At 39.2% G+C, this 25,501-nt stretch overlaps 1 protein-coding gene across 4 annotated transcripts in view; it reads right to left on the reverse strand.

Moving 5' to 3' along the window:
• Positions 1-325: 325 nt before the first annotated feature.
• Positions 326-25,501, reverse strand: part of Adam28 (ADAM metallopeptidase domain 28) — a 66,320-nt gene continuing 41,144 nt past the window's right edge. The window contains exons 16-23 of one of the 4 annotated variants that reach the window (NM_001394671.1): positions 23,720-23,879; positions 20,687-20,767; positions 20,292-20,370; positions 13,533-13,641; positions 5,167-5,245; positions 4,422-4,490; positions 3,162-3,208; positions 1,555-1,744 (exon numbers count right to left, since the gene is read on the reverse strand). In NM_001394671.1, coding sequence (NP_001381600.1) covers positions 1,723-1,744; positions 3,162-3,208; positions 4,422-4,490; positions 5,167-5,245; positions 13,533-13,641; positions 20,292-20,370; positions 20,687-20,767; positions 23,720-23,879 — 646 coding nt within the window. In that variant the 3' untranslated portion in view covers positions 1,555-1,722. Of the gene's footprint in view, positions 1,745-3,161; positions 3,209-4,421; positions 4,491-5,166; positions 5,246-13,532; positions 13,642-20,287; positions 20,371-20,686; positions 20,768-23,719; positions 23,880-25,501 lie in introns of all 4 variants that reach the window. The other 3 variants (XM_039093144.2, XM_017599628.3, NR_172143.1) reach the window with 3 other exon arrangements.

Consider the following 25,501-nt stretch of genomic DNA (forward strand, 5'->3'; position numbering starts at 1 on the left):
ATCTTAACCTCAAGACTCAATCATATGAAAGTAGCTCTGTACTTAAGAAACCCAATCACAAAAGCTCCCACATGGAAAGCAAGCATCTGACATTGAGAGTTGGTAGGTGAACTCTAGAATTACTGAGTCTGGAAGTCTGCCCTTGAGATACAGAATAAAAAGATTGTCAGAGGCAAGGGGTGTTGGCAATAGATGCAATGGCCCAAACATAACAAAGGGGAATGCCACCAAGATAATAGGGGAGCAGCACCTTGGCAGTGCTAAAGCTATTTCACTCATTAGAGTGAACACAGCTTCATGTGAGAGAAAACCCAGCTCGACATGCTTTGGACAACAAGGAAAATTTATTGATTGTACAAGAAGTCCTAGCAAAAAGTGGACCCACTCCAATAATTGTTAATCTACCAGTTCAATAACATCTTAGGAAGTGCAGTTGAATTTTGTTTATCTCCCGGCTCTATCTTGTTCACATCATCTTTGTCTTCAGATCACAGCACAGCTGCAGAAGTATCAGATGTCAACAACCAGAAGAAAGGATGAATGGAGAAATATCCCTCAGAAATTTCCCAACGTGTCTCCTCTCTCATCCACAGGAACAAAATGGGGAGTTACCCATCTACTTACAAATCTCTGGCAAAAACAAAATTGTGATTGTTTTGAGTGGGCTAGCATTGTTATGAGTTGTGCCCATCATTCTAAAACTGGACAGCAAGACTAAATTAGAGTTCCTAAAACAAGGAAGGGGGTATTTGGTACCCAACCAACCATGTTGGTTCTACTATCTGTCAATGAAGCTGAAGATGTTAAAGACAACATGGTTCTGTTGTTGACAGACGATCTGACTTTTTTCTTGCAATCCAGGAATTTAGATGTTTATGCACGATCTCGCAAGTTAAAATTTATTCCTAAGAAACCAAAAACAGTTTAAAAAATAAACTCTGTGTGGTCAACATCTTTAATTTAGACTAAATAAAATACATCTGTAATCCAAACCAAGCCAGCAGGTCCCTAGTTTGTGACTTCTGGTTTATGTTCATTTCTTTAGCTGAAACATTATCTATTTAGAAAGGGAGGTTCCCTCTAACCATGCCAGTAGTTAGCATACAAATATCTGTGACCAATTTTTTCTAATAAACACATTTTACTGGATTGTAGAATACTCCCAAATAACAAGGTTACTACAAACGTCAGGAGAAAGGGTAGCACGGACACATAGAACAGGGTGCTTACATATATTTTTTAAACCGGATGTTCTAATTTGACAAGTAAAAAGAATCAATACATTGCTACTTAGTTAGCAATGAATGCACCCCCAGTGTCTTATGATTTTGTTTGTCCTTTCTGTTCTGTTTAATTTTCATTAGAGAGTACATCATTCCTATCCAAATGAGGAAATTAAGGTCTTCAAGATATTCATGCTATCAGTCAACATTATAGTAAAAATAAAGGGGAAAGGGGATCAACTAGAGTTTTACAGTTTATGTATTCCTTTAGCCATCTCCCTAGGAGTATGGAAAGGAGATCATTTAAATTAGCATGGATATTTTCAAATGTGTGTTTCTTAAATGTTTTAATCTTCAAAATATAGCACAAACCAGAACATGTTAATCTCTGAGGGTCAAGAGCACTAGTAAGAACGAAGTAAGCACATGTCCTTTCCTTCCAAAACATCAACGCTTCCACTCTGACCATCTGATCATCGACCCTGGTTTAGTTGTTGCTTCATACTTTTGCATTCGCGTCCCTTAAAGAAAGAAAAACCTCTCAGATGATCAAAGCATCCTAAAAAATTAAATAAGTAGATATAAGTTGACACTAATAAAAATTTAAAAGAATTCCATGAAAACTTACTCTCTAGTGTATAAACTATGTAATGACTTAGCAATGAAGAATTAGAAGCATCAGAACGTCAGAATGGAAGGTGAGACTCTGACTCTACAATTCTAATGTTGGTGCAGGTAATTTGCAGAATAAGAACAGAGGAAGGGAGGGGGAGTTATGAGTATAGAGAAATAGTCCAGGACAAGTAGCCTGACCAAAGGATGAGGTGCAAAGACAGTTATGGATGGGAGGTTGACATGGGGTATTGCATTTATTTCCACCATCCTTGTGCACTATTATGAAAAAATGAGAAACTGGGGTCACCATGATTTTGTAGCTGAGAATTTGTTTCAGTCTCCCTTACTTAGGTTATGAAGGAAACTCAGAGTCAAGGCACTTATGCCAGTCCCTGCCTCACAGTAAACACCTTACGTGACATGGTTGAGACTTTTCTCCTTGGCCCTAGCAGTGAAAAAGGGAAGACAATAATAATTTCATTATAGATAGCTTATGTGGGTGCAGAAGTGGTCTTGCTCTAAAAATAGTGGAGGAGGTGCTTTTGTGTTGCTAGGATAAAACAGAAAATTAAGTCAGTCAGTATAAATGGCACATTTTCCCTTCTTTAGCCAAGTTTACTTCCTTTGTGGGATTACTGCTCACCTCGTCACTTAAGTATAATCCACTTTCCAGGGGCTAGTTCACATTCCAAATACCCTGTCAATGGTCTTTGGCTTCACCAGCTTCACATGTTGACATCAAGTGTTTTTGCATTAGCATCACACACTTCGGCACTAATAGCATTTGAGGAGCTAGGTACACCGGGCATGTGTGACCAATTTGCTCACTAAATCTGAGACATCTTGACAAAAGGAGCTTTGGCCCTTCCTCTTCTATATACAACAAAGAGCTAGGCATAAAGGAACTACACATGAGTAAATGGATTCTGCCATTTACTAAAGATTAAAAAGGACTTTACTTTTATTCAAGCTTCCCTTCATATGTCTGCTTTGCACATTCTACTTCTTACAAAATTAGCAATAACTTCATAAATATCTAATTTTATATCCTCTGGAATGAACATCCAGAAACAATTTTTTGGAAGACATTTGCCTTATACAGTAGATATATTAAGTACTTTTAACATTTATAAAAGAACTATTGTTTTTACAGTAAAGATTCAGTAGCCATAGGAAATCAGTAAAGAAGAAGGCCTTGCCTTCCAATGTTCCCCAGAACAAATGTGCTATGATAGGGTTATACTAGACTAGGGAGAATTGACAAAAACACTGTGAATTAGAGCCAGTTGACAGAAAATCCACCAGTGAGAATTGGATACTTACCAGGAAACAGGAATTGGTGGCGGTGGGAAATTTGGCTTTGTGATTAGCTAGTAAGAAGATAAAAAGGGAAAATCAGCTTGGAGTAGTTTCTTCAAAAATGTTATATGCATGCTGAAATGGTTAACAGTTTTCAGGGACAGAGACTTTATAAACTCACCCACAAGAATATTTCTATACCCATGAGTTTGACACTTTCAATTAGTTCTGAGCCTCTAATCCAGATATAACCACAGTGTCAACACCTACGTGATGATAAGGGCTACTTTGGACTTAATTTTGTGTATCCACAAAAATACCATGTTAAAGACCTAAGCCCTGGTGTAATGACTAAGTTTGGGGCATTCACAGCTTGAGATGGAATTCTAAGAATTGGATCCATGTCTTTATGTGGAAAGATACAAAAAGATGATTGTATCTCTTCTTTCCCTAATCTTTCTCTCCTCCCCTTCTATTTTTTTCTTCTCCTGTCCCCTCAATTAAAAGCCAGGAAGCAGCCCTCACCAGACACCAGGAACTTCCAGCTTCTCAATTTTAGAATTCCCAAACTCAAGAATGGGCAGAAATAAATGTCGTCTAATCTGTATAACCTATGCCAAACTTATTAATAATGGATAATATAGAGGGTGAATTGTACTAGTTGCCAACTTAACACAAACCTAGTTGTATCTGAGAAGAGAAAATATCAATTAAGAATATGCCTTTACAGGATTGAAATGAAGGCAGGTCTCAGTAATATCATCTTGATCTATGATTGATGTGGTACAGACTAGCTCATTATGGGTGACGCCAGACTGGAGAGGTAGTCCTGAGTTGTATAAGAAATCAGGCTAATCAAGCCAAGAAAAGCAATTCAGTTAGCATTATTCCTCCTTGGTTTCTGCTCCAATGTTTACCCTGGCTTCCCTCAATGATAGACTTATAAGATAGAAGCTGGAATAAACCTTTTCCTCTTCAAGTTGACTAGTCACAATGTTTTAATTCAACAATAGAAACACCAACTAGGACATGAACATTCTGTTATTATCAACTTCCAGATCTAGGTTCTTAATTTGGGAGATAAGCTCAGAGGTAAAATTGTACAGATATATTCTCACATTTAGCATTTTAAAAAAGATTAGTGGAAGAGATTGTGTTTTAAGTTAATATGAACATAAATCTCTGAATAAACATAAATTCTGAATCAGTAATGTGGTCTCTGTCTTTTGGGAGCATTTCATTGAGGTTGGACTGGATGGAAGAGAAGGGAAGTTGTTAACGCACGACATCAGGTGGAGGCTCCTGCTTTTCAGTGGGCAGATCAGACACATGGAGCTTTTTCATCTGACTCATCTAAAAGGAAAATGTCAAACTTTACAATGAAACCATCAAGTGCCCAAATACAGCTTGAAGGTAAGTGACCCTTTCCCAGCTTATTTCAGGAAATAAGACAGGTAAGATCTCAGTAGCAAAGTTCGACCATTTACAGCAGGATGTCCCCAGGGATACCAGGAATAACTTCCATCACAAACATTACCATTGATGCTGTCCTATAGATTTACTTCAGATGAAAGCCCTAAACATGTAAGACATGGCAAAGGCTGTGTCATAATGTTACATATTACATGGGTAAGCATACAAATATATGCATCACATTATAGAGAGAAAAACTTACCTGAAGTAAGAATAAACTTAGAGTTTAAAGTGGACAGAATGAGAGCGGTTAGAGAGGGGAGAGGACGGGGTGCGGGTGGAGGAGGGAGAAGGAGAGGGAGAGAACCTGTAACATTTCCTCCTTTATTCTTTTTGTATTTCATGAGCTCTTTCTACAAGGGATTTTTTATTTTAGGATTCTCTTTTGTGTTAACAAAACACAAGGGAAGATTGACAATGTGGGTGTGCAGAGTTCACAATTCTTACTATTTGTTGTTGTGTGGTTGATTTCTATGTACTACTATACACAACTGACAGACATGGTCATATTGTAAGAAGGATGGAAATGACAGACTCAGGCCAAACTAGAATTCACCTCCTGGGGTTGAATATCCTTCACCTTTTGGGGTCTACACTTCTGCTTGTGTAGCTTGGCATCCTTGATGGGTGGTAGCCTGTAAAAGAAAACAAATCCTGTGAACAAAACACCACTTTTACCATGCCAGAGAGATCCAACAGAGGATGAACAACTTCTGCTACCAGTGTTCCTTCTGCTCCCTCACAGATGATCCCTCAGCTTTTAGTTGCAAGTTAGGCACCACTACTATCCTGTGATTCATAACCATGACTAGACATTTTCTTTATTTCTTGGCAGAACCCTGATCACTAATAATAATGGTGTTAAGTCAACCTTTGTCTAAATCATGATATTTAATTATTCTTAATTCATCAAGTATTTACCTAAGAGTTATTTTTTTTGAATAAGTTCCACCAAAATAAGTCAGTCTTGGAAAGAGATGAAAAAAGATCTTGCTATGCTAAGATGATGTTTGCAAGAGAAATGATCTCCATACACTGAAGCTGCTGCTTCTCACTTTAGAGGTAAACAACAGGCTTTATGAACATTTTCCCTTTCCCCACACTCATTGAAAGTGATTTCTATACCCTTAGGAGACATAAATCATATTCATGCAGAAAGTGGGAATATTGCAGCTTACTCATAGAGAATCTTTTGCACGATGTCTACTAGAAAATAAATGTGTTCTCTGCTAATAATAAAATGCAAAAGTACATAGTAATGAGAGCTAATGTCAACTCTTGTCATAAATTACAAAAATAGCCACAGGGAGAAAAGGATGCATATCTTGCTGTAAAAGATTGCCTGGGGGAGAGCTCATAGCCCGGACAGGTGGGCACTCCTGAGACTGCAGAGTGGGAGAGACCACCAATACTACTTACCCCTGCCTGCATCCCTGGCCCAAAAAGAAACTGTATGGGCCTCTGGGAACCGGAAGACAGAGGCACTGGAGTGGCAGGTTCCCTGCAGTCCAGACATTGCCCAGACCTGAAGGGACCGATCAACAGTTCTCTGCACCCAAATCCCATGGGAGGGAGAGCTAAACCTTCAGGGGGGAAGACACGCCTGGGAAGCCAGAAGAGACTACACTCTGCCCATATTTCTGACTCCAGAGGAAAACACCTGACCCCATCTGGGACCCCGGTACATGGGGGCTCCAGGAAAAGGCAGAGCAGGCCCTCCTGGTTGCCACCTTCATGTAGAAATCAAAAGCAGCCTCCCCACGAGCAACTTGAGCCACAGGACCACAGATAAGACCAACTTTTTCTGCTCCAAGCAACCTGCCTGGTGGACTCAGGACACACAGAGGCAAAATTCCTCTGGGACTGGACACTTCCAGTTTTTAGCTGGAGCCCGAAACTCGCTGATCCCAGCCCACAGCTCCCTGTTCCCAAACACTGTGGGAAACAGAGCTTACCGCCCAGACAGGTGGGCACTCCTGAAACTGCAGAACAGTAGAAACCACAAATACTGCCCACTCCTGCCCACATCCCTGGCCAAAGAGGAAACTGTATAGGGCCTCTGGGAACCTTAAGACAGGAGCACTGGAGCGGCAGGTCCCCCACAGTCCAGACACTGCCTGGACCTGAAGGGACCAATCAACAGCTCTCTGCACCCAAATCCCATGGGAGGGGGAGCTAAACCTTCAGAGGGGAAGACACGCCTGGGAAGCCAGAGACTACACTCTGCCAACATTTCTGACTCCAGAGGAAAACACCTAATGCCATCTGGGATGCTGGTGCACGGGGGCTCTGGGAAAAGGCGGCACAGGCCCTCCTGTTTGCCGCCCTCACAGAGAGCTCAAAAGCAGCCCCCCACGAGCAACTTCAGCCAAGGGACGACATGTGAGACCAACTTTTCTGCTCCAAGTGACCTGCCTGGTGGACTCAGGACACAGTCCCACAAGAATAGCTGAAGACCAGTAGTCAGGAAAGACTACACGCCCAAAAGCAGAACACTCTGTTCCCACAACTGTCTGAAAGAAAACAGGAAAACAGGTCTACAGCACTCCTGATACACAGGCCTATAGGTCGGTCTAGCCACTGTCAGAAATAGCAGAACAAAGTAACACCAGAGACAACCTGATGGCGAGAGGCAAGCACAGGAACCCAAGCAACAGAAACCAAGACTACATGGCATCATCGGAGCCCAATTCTCCCACCAAAGCAAACACTGAATATCCAAACACACCAGAAGAGCAAGATCTAGATTTAAAATCACAATTGATCAAGATGCTGGAGGACTTCAAGAAAGACATGAAGAGAAACGCAGGAAAACATTAATAAACAAGTAGAAGGCTATAGGTTATCACAAAAATCCCTGAAAGAATTCCAAGAAAACACAATCAAACAGGTAAAGGAATTAAAAATGGAAATTGTAGGATGATGTCACAGGTGAGGCAGGTACAGGATAGAAGGAGGCCTGTCATTGGAGGAGAAGGAAGGATGGGCAGGAGAGAAGTTTGAAGGAAGAGGAGGAGATTAAGGGGAGAGAGGAGAAGAGGAGTTGGAGAGAGGGGAGAAGCCATGGCAGGTGATGTTAAGATTCTGCTCTGTGTATTTACAGGTTGTTCTTAATGTTCTCAAGGGATGGATGGTACTGGGCTTTGTATGTATAAGTGGGCAATTATATCTTACCAATTGGATCTAAGATTATTGTGTTGTGTGTTCTTTCATGTTAGGGTTTGAGTGTAGGAAAGTGTGCGGCTGGGTTGTGTTTCCAACAAGATATCTAACAGATATCTTGGGACACCGTGGCACGGACCTAGCAGGGTAAAAGACTACTACTTCTTTTATATTTATATTATTACAACAACAGGAAATAGAAGCAGTAAAGAAAGCACAAAAGGAAACAAACCTGGATATAGAAAACCAAAGGAAGAAACAAGGAGCCACTGATACGAGCATCACCAACAGAAGAGAAGAAATAGAAGAGAGAATCTCAGGAGCAGAAGATTCCATAGAAATCATTGACACAACAGTCAAAGATAATGTAAAACAGAAAAAGCTTCTTGTCTTAAACATACAGGAAATGCAGGCCACAATGAGATCAAACCTAGGGATAATAGGTATAGAAGAGAGTGAAGACTCCCAGCTCAAGGGACCAGTAAATATCTTCAACAAAATCATAGAAGAAAACTTCCCTAACCTAAAGAAAGAGATGCCCATAAACATACAAGAAGCCTACAGAACTCCAAATAGATTGGACCAGAAAAGAAACTCCTCCCATCACATAATAGTCAAAACACCAAATGCACAAAGCAAAGAAAGAATATTAAAAGCAGTAAGGGGAAAAGGTCAAGTAACATATGAAGGCAGACCTATCAGAATCACACCAGACTTCTCACCAGAGACTATTAAAGCCAGAAGATCTTGCACAGATGTCACATACACATTCTAAGAGAGCACAGATGTCAGCTCAGGTCACTGTATCCAATAAAACTCTCAATTAACATAGGTGGAGAAACCAAGATACTCCATGACAAAACCAAATTTACACAATATCTTTCTACAAATCCAACCATACAAAGAATAATAAATGGTAAATCCCAACATAAAGAGGCAAGCTACACCCTAGAAAAAGCAAGAAACTAATCATCTTGGCAACGAAACAAAGAGAAGAAAAGCACACAAACATAATCTCACATCCAAATATGAATAAAACAGGAAGCAATAACCACTATTCCTTAATATCTCTCAACATCAATGGTCTCAACTCCCCAATAAGAAGACATAGATTAACAAACTTGATATGCAATGAGGACCCTGCATTCTGCTGCATACAGGAAACACACCTCAGAGAAAAAGACAGACACTACCTCAGAGTGAAGGCTGGAAAAAAACTCTCCAAGCAAATGGTCTGAAGAAGCAAGCTGGAGTAGCCATTCTAATATCGAATAAAATCGATTTTCAACTAAAAGTCATCAAAAAAGATAAGGAAGGACACTTCATATTCATCAAAGGAAAAATCCACCAAGATGAACTCTCAATCCTAAATATCTATGCTCCAAATACAAGGGCACCTACATACATAAAAGAAACCTTGCTAAAGCTCAAAGCACACATTGCACCTTACATAATAATAGGAGATTTCAACTCCCCACTCTCATCAATGCACAGATCATGGAAACAGAAATTAAACAGAGACATAAACAGACTAAGAGAAGTCATGAACCAAATGGACTAAACAGATATTTATAGAACATTCTATCCTAAAATAAAAGGATATACCTTCTTCTCACCACCTCATGATACTTTCTACAAAACTGTCCATATAATTGGTCATAAAACAGGCCCACATATACATTGAAGTTGAACAATGCTCTACCCAATGATAACCCGGTCAAGGAAGAAATAAAGAAAGAAATTAAAGATTTCTTAGAACTTAATGAAAATGAAGGTACAACATACCCAAACTCATGGGACACAATGAAAGCTGTGCTAAGAGGAACACTAATAGCTCTGAGTGCCTGCAGAAAGAAACAGGAGAGAGCATATATCAGCAAGTTGACAGCACACCTAAAAGCTCTAGAAGAAAAAGAAGCAAATACACCCAAGAGGAATAGAAGGCATGAAATAATCAAACTCAGAGCTGAAATCAACCAAGTAGAAAACAAAAAGGACCATACAAAGAATCAACAGAACCAAAAATTGGTTCTTTGAGAAAATCAACAAGATAGATAAACCCTTAACCAGACTAAGGAGAGGACACAGAAAGTGTGTCCAAATCACCAAAATCAGAAATGCAAAGGGAGATATAACTACAGAATCAGAGGAAATTCATAAAATCATCAGATCCTACTACAAAAGCCTATATTCAACAAAACTTGAAAATCTGCAGGAAATAGACAATTTCCTAGACAGATACCAGGTACCGAAGTTAAATCAGGAACAGATGAACCATTTCAACAACCCCATAACTCCTAACGAAATAGAAGCAGACTTTAAAGGTCTCCCAACCAAAAAGAGCCCAGGTCCACACGGGTTCAGTGCAGAATTCTATCAGACCTTCATAAAAGTCCTCATACCAATACTATCCAAACTATTCCACAAAATTGAAACAGATGGAGCGCTATGGAATTCCTTCTATGAAGCCACATACTCTTGTATGTAATGCACACAAAGATCCAACAAAGAAAGAGAACTTCAGACCAATTTCTCTTAAGAATATCGACGCAAAAATACTCAATAAAATTCTGGCAAACCGAATCCAAGAGCACATCCAAACAATCCTCCACCATGATCAAGTAGGCTTCATCCCAGGCATGAAGGGATGGTTTAATATATGGAAAACTGTCAACCTGATCTATTATATAAACAAACTGAAAGAACAAAATCACATGATCATTTCATTAGATCCTGAGAAAGCATTTGACTAAATTTAACACCCCTTCATGATAAAAGTCCTGGAAAAAATAGGAATTCAAGGCCCATACCTAAACATAGTAAAAGGCATATACAGCAAACCAGTAGCTAACATTAAACTAAATGGAGAGAAACTTGAAGCAATCCCACTAAAATCAGGGACTAGGCTAGGCTGCCCACTCTCTTCCTACTTATTTAATATAGTTATTGAAGTCCTAGCCAGAGCAATCAGCCAAGAAAAGGAGATCAAGGGGATACAGATTGGAAAAGAAGAAGTCAAAATATCACTATTTGCAGATGATATGATAGTATATTTAAGTGATCCCAAAAGTTTTACCAGAGATCTACTAAAGCTGATAAACAACTTCAGCAAAGTGGCTGGGTATAAAATTAACTCAAATAAATCAGTAGCCTTCCTCTACACAAAAGAGAAACAAGCCGAGAAAGAAATTAGGGAAACGACACCCTTCATAATAGACCCAAATAATATAAAATACCTCGGTGTGACTTTAACCAAGCAAATAAAAGATCTTTATGATAAGAACTTTAAGCCTCTGAAGATTGAAATTGAAGAAGACCTCAGAAGATGGAAAGATCTCCCATGCTCAGGGATTGGCAGGATTACTATAGTAAAAATGGCCATTTTACCAAAAGCGATCTATAGATTCAATGCAATTCCTATCAAAATACCAATCCAATTCTTCAGAGAGTTAGACAGAAAAATTTGCAAATTCATTTGGAATAACAAAATACCCAGGATGGCTAAAACTATCCTCAACAATAAAAGGACTTCTGGGGGAATCACTATCCCTGAACTCAAACAGTATTACAGAGCAATAGTGATAAAAAACTGAATGGTATTGGTACAGAGAGAGACAGACAGACCAGAGGAATAGAATTGAAGATCCAGAAATGAAGCCACACACACCTATGGTCACTTGATTTTTGACAAAGGAGCCAAAACCATCCAATGAGGTAAAAATAGCATTTTCAGCAAATGGTGCTGGTTCAACTGGAGGTCAACATGTGGAAGAATGCAGATTGATCCATGCTTATCACCCTGTACAAAGCTTAAGTCCAAGTGGATCAATGACCTCCACATAAAAGCAGATACACTCAAACTAATAGAAGAAAAAGTGGGGAAGCATCTCGAACACATGGGCACTGGAGAAAATTTCCTGAACAAAACACCAATGGCTTATGCTCTAAGATCAAGAATCAACAAATGGGATCTCTTAAAACAGGAAAGCTTCTGTAAGCCAAAGTCCACTGTTGTTAGGACAAAATGGCAACTAACAGACTGGGAAAAGATCTTTACCAATCCTCCAACAGATAGAGGGCTTATACGCAAAATATACAAAGAACTCAAGAAGGTAGACCGCAGGGAGACAAATATCCCTAATAAAAATGGGGTTCAGGGCTAAACAAAGCTAAGGAGTGCCGAATGGCTGAGAAACACCTAAAGAAATGTTCAACATCTTTAGTCATAAGGGAAATGCAAATCAAAACAACCCTGAGATTTCACCTCACTCCAGTGAGAATGGCTAAGATGGCAGGTGACAACAAATGCTGGCAAGGATGTGGAGAAAGAGGAACACTCCTCCATTGTTGGTGGGATAGCAGACTGGTACAACCATTCAGGAAATCAGTCTGGAGGTTCCTCAGAAAATTGGACATTGAACTACATGAGGACCCAGCTATACCACTCTTGGGCTTATACCCAAAAGATGCCCCAACATATAACCAAGACACATGCTCCACTATGTTCATAGGAGCCTTCTTTATAATAGCCAGAAGCTGGAAAGAATCCAGATGCCCTTCAGCAGAGGAATGGATACAGGAAATGTGGTACATCTACACAATGGAATATTACTCAGCTATCAAAAACAATGACTTTATGAAATTCATAGGCAAATGGATAGAACTGGAAAATATCATCCTGAATGAGGTAACCCAATCACAGAAAAACACACATGGTACGCAGTCATTGATAAGTCACTATTAGCCCAAATGCTTGAATTACCCTAGATGCACAGAACACATGAAACTCAAAAAGGATGACCAAAATGTGAATGCTTCACTCCTTCTTTAAAAGAGGAACAAGAATACCCCTGCGAGGGAATAGAGTGGTACAGTTTCGAACAGAGGCAGAAGGAACACCCATCCAGAGCCTGCCCCACATGTGGCCCATACGTATACAGCCACCCAGTTAGATAAGATTGATGAAGCAAAGAAGTGCAGGCTGACAGGAACCGGATGTAGATCTCTCCTATGAAACACAGCCAGAATACAGCAAATACATAGGCGAACGCCAGCAGCAAACCACTGAACTGAGAACGGGACCCACATTGAAGGACTCAGAGAAAGATCTGGAAGAGCTTGAAGGGGCTTGAGACCTCATATGAACAACAATGTCAACCAACCAGAGTTTCCAGGACTAAGCCACTACCCAAAGACTATACATGGACTGACCCTGGGCTCCAACCTCATAGGTAGCAATGAATAACGTAGTAAGAGCACCAGTGGAAGGGGAAGCCCTTGGTTCTGCCAAGACTGAACACCTAGTGAATGTGATTGTTGGGGGAGGGTGGTGATGGGGGGAGGATGGAGAGGGGAAGCCCATATAGAAGGGAAGGGGACGGATTAGGGGGATGTTGGCCCAGAAACTGGGAAGGGGAATAACAATCCAAATGTATGTAAGAAATACTCAAGTTAATAAAGATAAAAAAAAATGATTGCCTGGGAAAAGGAATGCCTAGTTTCTGCTCTGCAAACAAAACAAAACAGCAGCAATAAAACAAAAAAACCAACCGAACAAACAAAAAACTCCAAACCAAACCAACCAAACAACCAAACAAGAAAACAAAATAAAAGAAGGCAAAAATGAATACAACCCCCCCAAAAGCATATGTATGGTTTTATTAATATTTGAAATAAAATAAAATCTGAAGAATTAAATCATAGACTGTACTGTCAAATGAAGCAGATATCAGAGGGTCCCCAAAGCACATGAAGGCATACCTCTGAACTCTCCTTTGCTTTCTTCTGGCACTTTGATGATGGATCACTATAGCAATCACCACAAATATGGCTGCCAGAGGAAAGAGCACGCCAACCATGATGGAGACGCCTATAACAAAGAGCACAAGAACTCTGTTGAGGACCCAGAATCTTACCTCCCACTAGTCTGCCTCTTTTCTTCCATTCCTTTTTCCTCAATTCATTCTTTCCCTGTCTTCCTCTATCCTCACCCTTTGCTTTTCTTTCTTCCCTCTTTTCCATTCTCTTTTTTTCCTTCCCTCCCTTTCTTCTTTCCTTTTTTCCCCTGTAATGACACAGTCATGTAACCTAGGCTAGCATTATACAGATTATATAGCTAAGGCTATTCTCAAATTTGCTGTTATCCTCATAACTCCAGCTCCCATGTAATAAAATTGAATGCTTTGTACCTGTCCTGACATTTCTATTTGTCACAAATTTTATATAGCTTTTGCCAAGTGAATCTGTCTGCATGGAAAGTTTCTCACAACTAATGTAATGGTTAACCTTCACTGTCACAATATCTGTGGAATAGGAAGAGGGAAGAACTCTTGAACATGGGCTGGGTTTCCAGGCTGAGCTGAAGAGGGAATGAGAAGAAATACCTATGGACACTGTATTTCTTTCTGCTTTCCGACTGTAGGAATCATGTGACCTACTATCTCCTTCTCCCACTATGTATTCCCCACCATGATGGACATTATTTCAAAACTGGAAGCTAAAGCAAGCCCTCCCTTCCTAAAGACAATCAATTATTTTGTCAAAGAAACAAGAAAACTAGCAGAATTGGAAGAATGAAATTAGTGTTGGTGATGATTACAGTTTATAAAGAACAAGTAAAACAGAAATCCACAGGACACCTTCCAGAAAAGTTGGGCTAAATGTCTTCTTACTGAGAAGTCTTAGCAGAGAAGAAGGGAGGCTGCAGTAGGAGGAGGGTGAAGCCTCGGAGTCTAAAAGAGAGTATAGACTAAGAGGATGGCAAAGCAGGAAGCAAACACATTTTAAATCCAGCCTTGGAATGAGAAGAGAAAGAAATTAAAGCCTTGAGATAGCATTGCTCTCACTGACAAATAAGGAGCTAAGCCATGAGCAAAAAGCTGATGGAGATGTAGTTCCTGTTTCATCTTTGTTCCTAACCTACCAGCCTAAGCAATTAATTCAACCTGGATGCACTGACATCTCATCTGTTCATTTGTTTTACACTTATCTGAAACCATCAGAGACCAGAAAGTTCACACATCTGAAGAACAGATTAACCACTCCTCCTAGTACATAGATTAGCAATCTAGTCACAAGAGAAAAATGCAAAAAAAGTTACACATGTGAAGACATATTACACAGGTGGAGGTAGACACTACAGAAAGCAGAATTCAATAGAAGAGAATAGTGTGCATTTGAATATGTAATTCTCTTCAACTTCCATAAAATTATTATTCACTGAAGTCAAAGGAAAATAAAACTGGCATTTCTGCTAGGTACAACTTAGCTTCAGAATGGGAGTATAAATGGATGTATTTGGACTAACATTAGAATAGTAAGTATTTTAAGAACACAAAGGACCTAAATGGAGTGCTTACAAACACTCCAAATCAGAGAAAACAAAGTTGTGGCTTGGGGAAAAAAAGCCAGATAGTAAGTGTGTATTTTAGGATAAAACTAATTAAAGAGAAATGCTAGCTTTTTATATTGCTAATAATGGTGGTCTTGATCTGCATACAGCATGAAACTTTTACAAAACAAAAAATACCCTCAATCCAGTAAATCACTAAAACATAGGAAAATTTTATTTGTGGACATTAATGAGGGAGTAAGCATTTAGACAAACACAAAGGAAACAGAGTCAGTTTCCTTTAACATGTGACACCTCAAAGGTCAGCACATTCCAGGGCAGGCCCTACCTACAGGCTCAAGATGGACTGGATGGGAGAAGAAGAGAAGACAGTGCCTGGAAATTGAGTTGGGAAGGAAGGAAGGGCAGGGAAGGTGTAACTGGGAGGAGTTGGGAGAGATGGATACAGATGATCAAAATGCATTGTATGAGACTCTCACCACATTAATACAAACATTATTTATAGAGCAGACAAAGAGGAAGATGATTGGGGAAAGCAGGTTCAGTTGTACCTTGGTGGGAAAATGCTTGCCTAGCATGCACAAGGTCCCAGGTGCAATCTCCAAGACTGACAACAAAAAATGAGAAGGAAGAAAGGAGGGATAGTTTAGAATCACAGAAAAGCAGAGAGCACAAATGAACAAGTTAAACCCAAAGGAGCTATGCTTTGGATGAAATTGTGCTGTCAATAAAGGTTTATTGACTCTGAAATGTACTGCTCTACAGTAGGGATGCAGGGGCATAAGAGAACCCTTGGACATTGACTCAATGTTGCTGTGGATCCACAACTACTCTAAAAACAAAATCTAGTTAAGCAAATTAAGGTAAGTGAAAAATTTTGGGACAACTAGTAAAGGAATTAAAAACTGCACATCCTCCAAATTAATAAAATAATGGTTACTAAAATGGCCAACTGGTTTATAATATAGCACAAAATGAAATAAAAATGAGTAAAAGAAGCTTAGGTGAGGCAAAATACATAGAAACTGCACAATATAAATGAGGATTTGTGTCCCAGAATATTAGTAATATGTTCTCCAATTAAACTTTGAAAAGTAAAGCTAAACCTAATGGTTTATGAGAGAGCAAAGATTTTAATACTGCATGATTTTCTCAAAATATGCAAGTTTCAAGATGACTCAGGAAGGACGAATGTAAATGTGAAAATGTTATAGCAACACAAACACAAAAGATTGTGGACCAGCCATCTTGGTCTCTTGGAACTGTAGACTTTGAAAGACAAAAAGCCATAAAGATGGACAGCATTAAGTTCACATTGATAACCATGTGAATTTACTGAGACTACATAGCCATTCTAAATGTGTATACAAACAAAATCTTGGTTTCTAATTAGATTGTCACTGACAGTACCATCTTATAATATAAAAAAATCAGTCAAAGGTTTATTTATTTTATATTATTTTATTATATTTTATTTATGTTTGAGAGTTTGAATGCATGTATGCATGGGCATCATGGGAATATAGCGCTGAAGAGTCCAGGAGAGCTTGACAGATCCCCTAGAAATGGAGTTACTGATGACTGTGAGCTGTCAGGTGAGTTCTGGGAATCCAGCCAGCATCCTTCACAAAAGCAGCACGTGCTCTTAATTGCTAACCCATATAACTAACCCCCAAATAGAGTGGTTATTTTTAAGAATTCTACACAGCAACTGGTATAACAAAAAAAAAACTATTAGTTGGGATTAAAACAGGCAATGGTACTGACCAACCTGAACATCGGTAGCCACAGAAGGTCACAGTACAAAGCACATGTTAATACTTTTCCTGTTCATACCCAGAACACCTGCACATGTGATTACATGCTAGGCCATAAGGTAATTGTCAATGAATTTTACCATATGTTTTATATGTTCTCTGATTACCATGTAATCATTCTTGGTATTAACTAAATAACTAGAAAAATCCACATTTTCTTTCATGGTAGGAAGCAGGTGGTAGTAGGATGCTGGTGGGGAGAGTCAGGGGAATAATGGGATATGTTGTAGTCAACTACAAATGAGCTCAGTTATATTACATACTAGGGCTAATATAGAAAGAATTTCACTGTTCATCTGAAAATCTAGCAAAGGGATTTATTGGCCCCTGTTACCATAGAGAAATGATGAATATTCTTCAAGTACTTTTTGATAATGTATATATGTACCATGAGGATTTTTTGCACATAAAATATAGCTCACTTGGCATGTATTAAAAGGTTTACTTTGGCTTTCAGAGTCTGTTATCAAGTCACTGGGTAGTGAAGTTAAAACATGGCAACCATTGTTTATAGAAACAAGTCTGTTCAGAGACTACTACAAGATGAGAGTCAGATTAAAAGTGGTGATTTGTATATCATATATCGATTTAAAAGCTGTAAGTAACTGGAAAAATAATTATATATATGTTTTCAATTAGTGGACACAAAATAATTCATTAGAAAAAAATCATGTACAATGACTTTACAAACTTCCCTGAATAAATTTCAAATATTTCAACAGAAACCAGGAAATATAACAGCAAAAGGAATGTTAAATGTTTGAAGAAGAAAATGTGTTTAAACTGACTCCAAAGTTATATAATGTAAAATGTACCAAAATATCACATGGTATCTCATACCTACATAGAAATATTTAGTAACATAAATAAATGCTTTTAAATGCATTTTAGATAGTTGGGTGAAGAAATCTTTCTGAAAGATTACTCATTACTTAGCAAATTTTATTGTCCTAAATTGTTTATTAGGTATGAATTTTACCATAAACATCATGTATGTTAAGGGTGGCAATGGGCCCTAATAATGCTATTTCTTTTTTAGACTTAACAGTAACCACCACCCACTGAAGGGTAGAACTTGGGGCTTTTTTCTAAGGTCATAAGTCTTGATGCCAGCCCACCATTTCTCTGTGCTTGTGGAGTGTTTTTGGTGATCTACTGGGTGTCAATATTTCTTCTGAACTTTATGGAATGGGTCAATGAGGATAGTATCAAATCAGTATGGAGTCTTTACCAACTCAGTAAAGATAAAGAACTCCAATAGATTAATAAATACACATAAATAAATGTTTCAGGGAGAGCAAAGTCAAGATGCAAGGTTATTTTAGTAAAAGACAGAATCATCTAAGAGTTTTCTAATTAAATTGTTGAGTCTGTTCTGAATGTACCCTGCAACCACACCCCAATCATGATAAACTGAAGATAATAATATATTGTATAATATATTATATAACTTTAAAAACTAATGACGTTTAGAATCTCCGTGAAGATAGAAAGTAAAGGAATTTGGATAAAAAGAAAGAGTAAGTTGAAGTGTAAACATTAAAATTAAATGTTATTCTTTTGTTTGAAAATCTTACAAAAGCAGTTGAACTTGGGACAAACAGTTCATTTGGGCCTATTTCTATGATCTTCATTTCTATCCCCTGTGAACATAGGACAATATTGGTTCATAAACCACAGGGACAGTATTCCAGGAGTCTCTCCCTATACACACTGGGGCTTGATACACAAGTAACCAAAGCTGTTCTTACCTGGCTCCAGACTATCACCTGGAACCATGCAGAGAGAGGAGTTAAGGGAGGGCACTCAATTGGAGGAGGAGGAGGAGGAGGAGGAGGAGGAGGAGGAGGAGGAGGAGGAGGAGGAGGAGGAGGAGGAGGAGGAGGAGGAGGAGGAGGAGGAGGAGGATTCATAGAACTCTCTTCTCTATGTGGAATATTATTCATGATGGCAAGTGGGAGCCAAAGTTCCCAGTTTGGCAAATCCCCTCATTTATGACCTAGAAGGAAGCCTGCCTCCTACTTACAGCCTTATCTTCTACCCAAAGATGTGTCAGTGGGAGCATCAGGCAATTCAAAATGCAAGGAAAAACCATGTTGGCCAGTTTGAATCAGCTTATCTCTTGGTCTAAAAAAAGATTACATGTCCCAAAGAAAGTGAGTCCAATGAAATGCAGGCAGCATGTGAATGAATAGAACAGCCCAAATGTAGGAACCATGTGAGTGAACAGGACAACCAACCTATAGGCAGCTTGTGAATGAACAGAAGAGCATACTACAAAATACAAGAAAATAACTCAGAGAACAGAACCCAGGGTTACCATCATAATCCAAGTCATGTTCTCAAGGAGTCCCATGAGTTAATATTGGCTAACATATTGTCTACCATGGAAGTGGAAAAAAGCCAAAAGCAAGAAAATGTGGTATATTAAAGTCATATTACACATGAAGAGTGGAAGATATCTTTCTGTATGAAGACTGACAATGCAAGAATCCTTAAAATATGATTAGAATGTTGCAAAAAGAGATCTTGGGGATGGATATCACATGTTCCGTAGCCATAGTGGATGACTCCAGGGAGACACCATGATCCAGACACAAATGAACTCAACAAGAGGGTGACAGCATTCACAAGACCTGAATAAATTCATGAGACAAAATCCCAGCAGGGAGAAAAGAAAGTAGACACAATATCCCACTCCTACACAAGAAGCTGTTTGTAATTGACATCTACTTGGAAAGGGAAGTCAGTTTTCATAAATGCAGTCTCACTGGGTATGCTAATTACACTCCAGGACTGACTCCACTTGTCCAGTTGGTCAACACAAGATGAAGTCCATGTGTTTCTGTGAAGTTTTGTATTCTTTCTGTTTTGTTCTATTCTTTAGTTTTTTGACACACACACACACACACACACACACACACACACACACACACACAGAGAGAGAGAGAGAGAGAGAGAGAGAGAGAGAGAGAGAGAGAGAGAGTATGAAATGGTGAGTAAGGAGGTAAAAAGTTTGGGAAGGTTAAAGAGTATAACCAAAATATATTCTATGTAAGGAATTGTAAAAAAATAATATTTATAAAAACAGCAAAGAGGTGAGCACTAGAATTCATCTGTTTTCTGATTGTGGAGTCAATATAATCAGCTGTCTCATGCTTCCCCTGCCACCATGACTTTACCCCATAATAGATGCTACCCATAAACTGTGACCCCAAATAAGCCTGTCGTGTCTTGAGTAACTTTTGTTGGGTATTTTTAATCACAGCAGCAGGAAAATAACTAATACAAACAGATAGGAAGAGCATGGCAGAGACAGTTTTCTCAGACAGGATATGCAGTGTTACCTACGGAAGACTGTGGCAGAATCCTCACAGTCAGGAGGGGCCCATCCTTCCTTGCACTGACACTGAAGCTCATGGTCACACACCTAGTGGAAGATAAATACTGTGAGTGTCACCATGAGACTTAGTGCACCCTTCAAGGCCCCATTCTCCCACATGAAGTTGATTTTGACATGAAAGAGACCCCTGCTCTGCTGGCTTTCGTCTGCCAAGGTGAAGTATGAATGACACATAAGGATGCCAATAATAAGTGCTCAGAGGTAGTCTCCCATGCTCTGGAGTGTCAGATAAGCATAACAACTGTGATCACTAAGTGCTGAGGGTATTGTTTCTGCTTCATCACAATAGATCTAAGACTACATAAGGCTCAGCAAACTGGAGATGCTGGCTTTCCAAACTTACTGCGTGGCCTTTGCACTTGGAGGAGCAGTTGGCTGACTTGTATGTCTTCTCCATGTCCACACACTCTGCATTAATGCACACCTGAAATGATGTGGAAATGTGAGCTTTATGAAACATTCCCAAAGCTTCTATCTCAGTCAACAACTAAATGGGATTGAGTCTTAATTTTTCATCAACTCTGTCTTCAAACACACTTTTTTTAAAAGGACTTTTTATTATTGAGAACTTTCTACAATATGTTTTGATCATGTTTATTCCCCTAACTCTTCCTGTATTCAGCCTTTTTCCTATCCACTCAACTTTGTCTCTTTAAAACAAAACAAAACAAAAATTAGGACCAGTTTGTGTTGTCTGAATATTCTTGGATGTGTAGCTTTCCATTGGAATATGGTCTACTTTCTGGTGGTTGGGGTATGCTTTTAGAGAAAACTGATACTCTTTCAGCCAGCCGCAACTAAATTCCAATGGGACCTCAAGTAGGCATGGGGCTTTGTGCTTACCTTCTCTCCATCTTTTGGGATTTCCTTTTTTTTCCGGAGCTGGGGACCGAACTCAGGGCCTTGAGCTTGCTAGGCAAGTGCTCTACTACTGAGCTAAATCCCCAACCCCCATCTTTTGGGATTTTCAATGGCTTGAGCTTACACAGGTCTTACTCATGCTGTCACAATATCTTTGAGTACCCATTGCAGATGTCTTGATGTGTTTGTTTAAGATTTGTTATTATTTATCCAGGTGTCTTTGAGTGAATGGCATGTATATGTTGGTGCCTGTAAAGGCCAGAAGGAAGTGTGAGGTCCCATGGGAATGGAGTTACATGATGTTGTGAGCTATATGTGCGCTGGGACCCAAAGGTTAGTTCTATGGAAGAGCAGCATGTGGTCTTAATCATGTAGTCATCTCTCGGTGACTAAACTGAAACATCTTATTAGGTAAACACTATCATGCTTTGAAAGAGACAAATCAAACTCTAATTTCTACTATATAATAAAATATTTAAAAAGCCCTCCTTAAAATAGCTTTGCTTCTTTCTGATAGGTACCTCATTTACTCTAACAGCTTCTCACATATAGAGCTAAATGCTGATCATAGAACCAAGCATAGCTGTAACTGACATCTAGAAGTAAGTGCTGGAATTAAACCACACGTGATGCTACAGTAACTACCATGAGGAGGAAGTAAATGGCATTCTCCTTTGTTCTTTATCATTATCAGAGGAGCTGTCATCCACTGAGCACCCACCAGGTTTGAAGCACTGAAATTAACACACTTTGCCTTTCTGAGCCTGAATCACCTCACTCAGGATAATTTGTTTTAGTTCTTTCCAGTGACCTATAAATGTTGTGCTTCCATTTATCTTTACAGTTAATAATCCATTTTGTATACATACTGTATTTTTTAGCCACCCATCTCTTGATGGACATCTAGGTTGATTCCATTTCCTAGCTGTTGTGCATAGAGTGGTGATTAGCACTGGTGTCTATAATACCATATAAATTTCTTTTGTTTATGTCTAGAAGTAGTATGGTAGGTTCAAGTGCCTAAACAAGACCTTCAGAAGATCAAGCCAGCCACAATTTCTGCACAGAGGCAATAGATGATCTCCAGGCCCTACCCTTTATTAAGGAGCTATTTTGACAATTTATATCTGCTGGAGATGAGAGCATTGATCTTCTTTGAGTGTGTGACAACTGGTAGGTTTAATGTTCCTGTGAATGTTCCTACATCCTGGCAATTATGAGCACGATGAGGAGGATAGCGAGGGTTGGTGGGAATAATAATGAAATTATTAGGAAAAAGAGGTGGAGAGGATGCTGGGAGAGTTGAAGGGAGAAATAAGATATATCTGAGCATACACATACACATCTTGAAATCTCAAAGAATAATAAAAAGAAAAGATGCCCTACCCAGATATTTATGAAATTTTATAACATGATCCTAAAGACATGGTGGGTCCTTATTAAATGTTATTGAAGGGATGGGTGCAGACTTGCATAAAACAAAGTCAAAAAAATATTATGAGCGTGGTGTTCTGAGGGAGACAGGAGATGGTCACAGGTATGGAGTGTGGCACTACTCTCATTCTTTTTTTACATTTGAGCTTCCTTTGCATGATTGCATTTGAATAAAATGCTCTGTTAAAAACACGTGGGAAACATTCAAGTAAAGACCTAATGTATTGAAGTAGAGTTCAATGGTGGTTGTTAATTTGAATTGTTTGACAGGCATGGAAGTTGACACCTGGGTATTAATAGGGTAAGAATCTATGTGCTTTCTGGCCTTCTTTAGTCCTATGAATGAGTTTAAACAAACATAGGTCAACTTTGGTACTTCCCTGTCCTTTGTCAGGGCAGCTGACTACTATACTACAAGTTGATGCTACAAGCAATTGGGTGATAAAACTCTGACAATGAAAACTCATGTCATGTTGGTGGTCATATTATGCTTCAGGGACAAACACCCTCTTGTTAAGAAAAGATACACTAGCTGGAGTGATGGCTCAACAGTTAAGAGCACTGACTGCTCTTACAGAGGTCCTACTTTCAATTTCCAGCATCCACATGGGAGTTCATAACCATCTGTAATGGGATCCAATTACAAATGCCCTCTTCTGGTGTATCTGAATACAGTGACAGTGTACTCCCATACATAAAATAAATAAATCTTAAAAAATATAAAAAAAAGGAAAAAAAGTGCACAAGGGACAGGTTTTTGTTTCCTGCTTCTGCATTGCTGGGTAATGAGCATGGGGCATGAATGAATACAATAGCATGCTAGAAATGGCAGGAAGCAAGGAGAGACAGCATTGGTCCTTGGTGGTAGCACTGTGTCGGCGAGTTTAGCACGCAGGTTCTTACATCTCTGAACTTACTGCTGTGTGAGTTAACAATTGTCTGTATTGTTTCAGTCTCCTTTAGTTCCTCTTTTGTTCATCTGCATGTGGACTGAGATCCCAGGTTCATAATAAACAGCATTGAGTTAAAATCAAGGTACAAATGTGGAATAATGTACTGTCAAGGCACAATTTTGACTTACCTTGTTATTTCCACATTTGGTTCCATTGGCCACCATGTCTACTCCTTGATTGATGTCTTCAGGATCAAATAATTTACATGTCAGGAAAGCTATTGTAAGTCCTTTCCAGGGCAGATCACCTGACCCACCCTCACAGAACAACTTCCCACACATGGCATCTCTACAAACAACAACAACAACAACACATTACAAACTTTATCCCAGGATTTGAATTTCAGTTTTATAGAAATGTAAACCAACCTTCGCTATTTAATGAATAATATCTCCCTTATAGCTTCTAGTTGTACCCATGCACAGTGTATTAATAAGACCCTTAGATGTTAGTAAAATATGTTGTTTCTCAAATATAGACAGACCCCTTTACAAGTAATTTTTGCCAGTTGGCTAAGTTATTGCTAATGGGGGAAGGGCTGGATTGTAAACCTAAATTCTAGAAGGTGGTTTTGAATAAGGGAGCATGCCCCATTTCTGGGCATTTTTTTCCATCAGATTTGATGATGAAATGTATGCTGGTTTATTTTTATCAACTTGACTCAAACTGGAGTCACCTAGGAAGAGAAAACCTTAATTGAGGATCTATCTTCATCAGATTGGTTTGTGGACATATCTGTTTGGCAGTTTCTGGCATAATTACTGATGTAGGAGGGCCTAGCTTCACTATGGATAGTACCATCCTGAGGCAGACAGTACTGGGTGGGCTGTGTAAGAAACAAGCTGAGTAAACCATGGGGACTGAGGCAGTAATCAAAACCCCCCAGAGCCTTGGCATCAGTTCCTGCCTTCAGTTCCTGCTCTGGCTTCCCTCAATGACGGACTGTAATTTGGAAGTTAAAATCATTCAAATCCTTTCCTCCAAAAGTTGCTTTTGGTCAGAGTGCTTCATCACAGAAACAGAAAGCAAATTAGGACTGAATGTGATGGGTGAAGCTGGAGAAGCCATCACTGACAGAGAAGTGCCTGGGGATGGAGCTAGAAGATGCTCCAAAGAAAGATCCTTGACCTTACAAAGGTGCCTAGACAGTCATGCATTTTTCACTATTTTACTTCCTTCAGATAAGCTGTAAAAGTTAAGTGCCTCAATTTTCCACAAGAAAGCAGTCTGCACAAAGCCAAAGGTCTCTTGACATTTCAAAGAATTAAGCATGGCACTCAGAGTTCTCCCTCCAAACATCCAGATTCAACTGCTCAACACATACAGAAGCCTTCAGACAACCAACACAAAATGTAAGAAAAGTCAAGCCAATCAAACCATAGTCAACTGCTTCATGTGAAATTAGAGAAAGACTGTGAACAAGTATTCTAAAAGGGAGAGAATGAGACTGTGCTATTTCTCATGGTTAGAGACAATATGAGTGCTGAATCAGGAAGACACAGCTCTTCCACACTCTGCTTGGTGCTTTTCAGGAAACAGACAATGATTCATAGCAAAACTGCAAGGATGGTGCTGGGCATAGAAAATGTGGAATAAATGCCCACCACAGACAATGACTACTAGATGACCAGGTGATGTCTGAAGGGGGACAAAATGTCTGGCCATCATGTTACACTCATTATCTGTTGTTAACACAGTTAGAAAGGCTAATCCAATACTCACAGGCTACAGAGGAGGGATGGACCAGCCCTACTACCTTCCCACATACACCCCATGTATTGCTTTGCTAAACCCTGTGTATTTCCTTTTCCATTACTGTTTCACTCACACCCTAATATATGTGAATAAAATGAAAAAATAATGTAACATATTTAAGTTGAATTTTAAAGATTGTCTTAAAGTTGCAGAAT

Source organism: Rattus norvegicus, chromosome 15, assembly GCF_036323735.1.
Source record: "Rattus norvegicus strain BN/NHsdMcwi chromosome 15, GRCr8, whole genome shotgun sequence".
Classification (NCBI taxonomy): domain Eukaryota; kingdom Metazoa; phylum Chordata; class Mammalia; order Rodentia; family Muridae; genus Rattus; species Rattus norvegicus.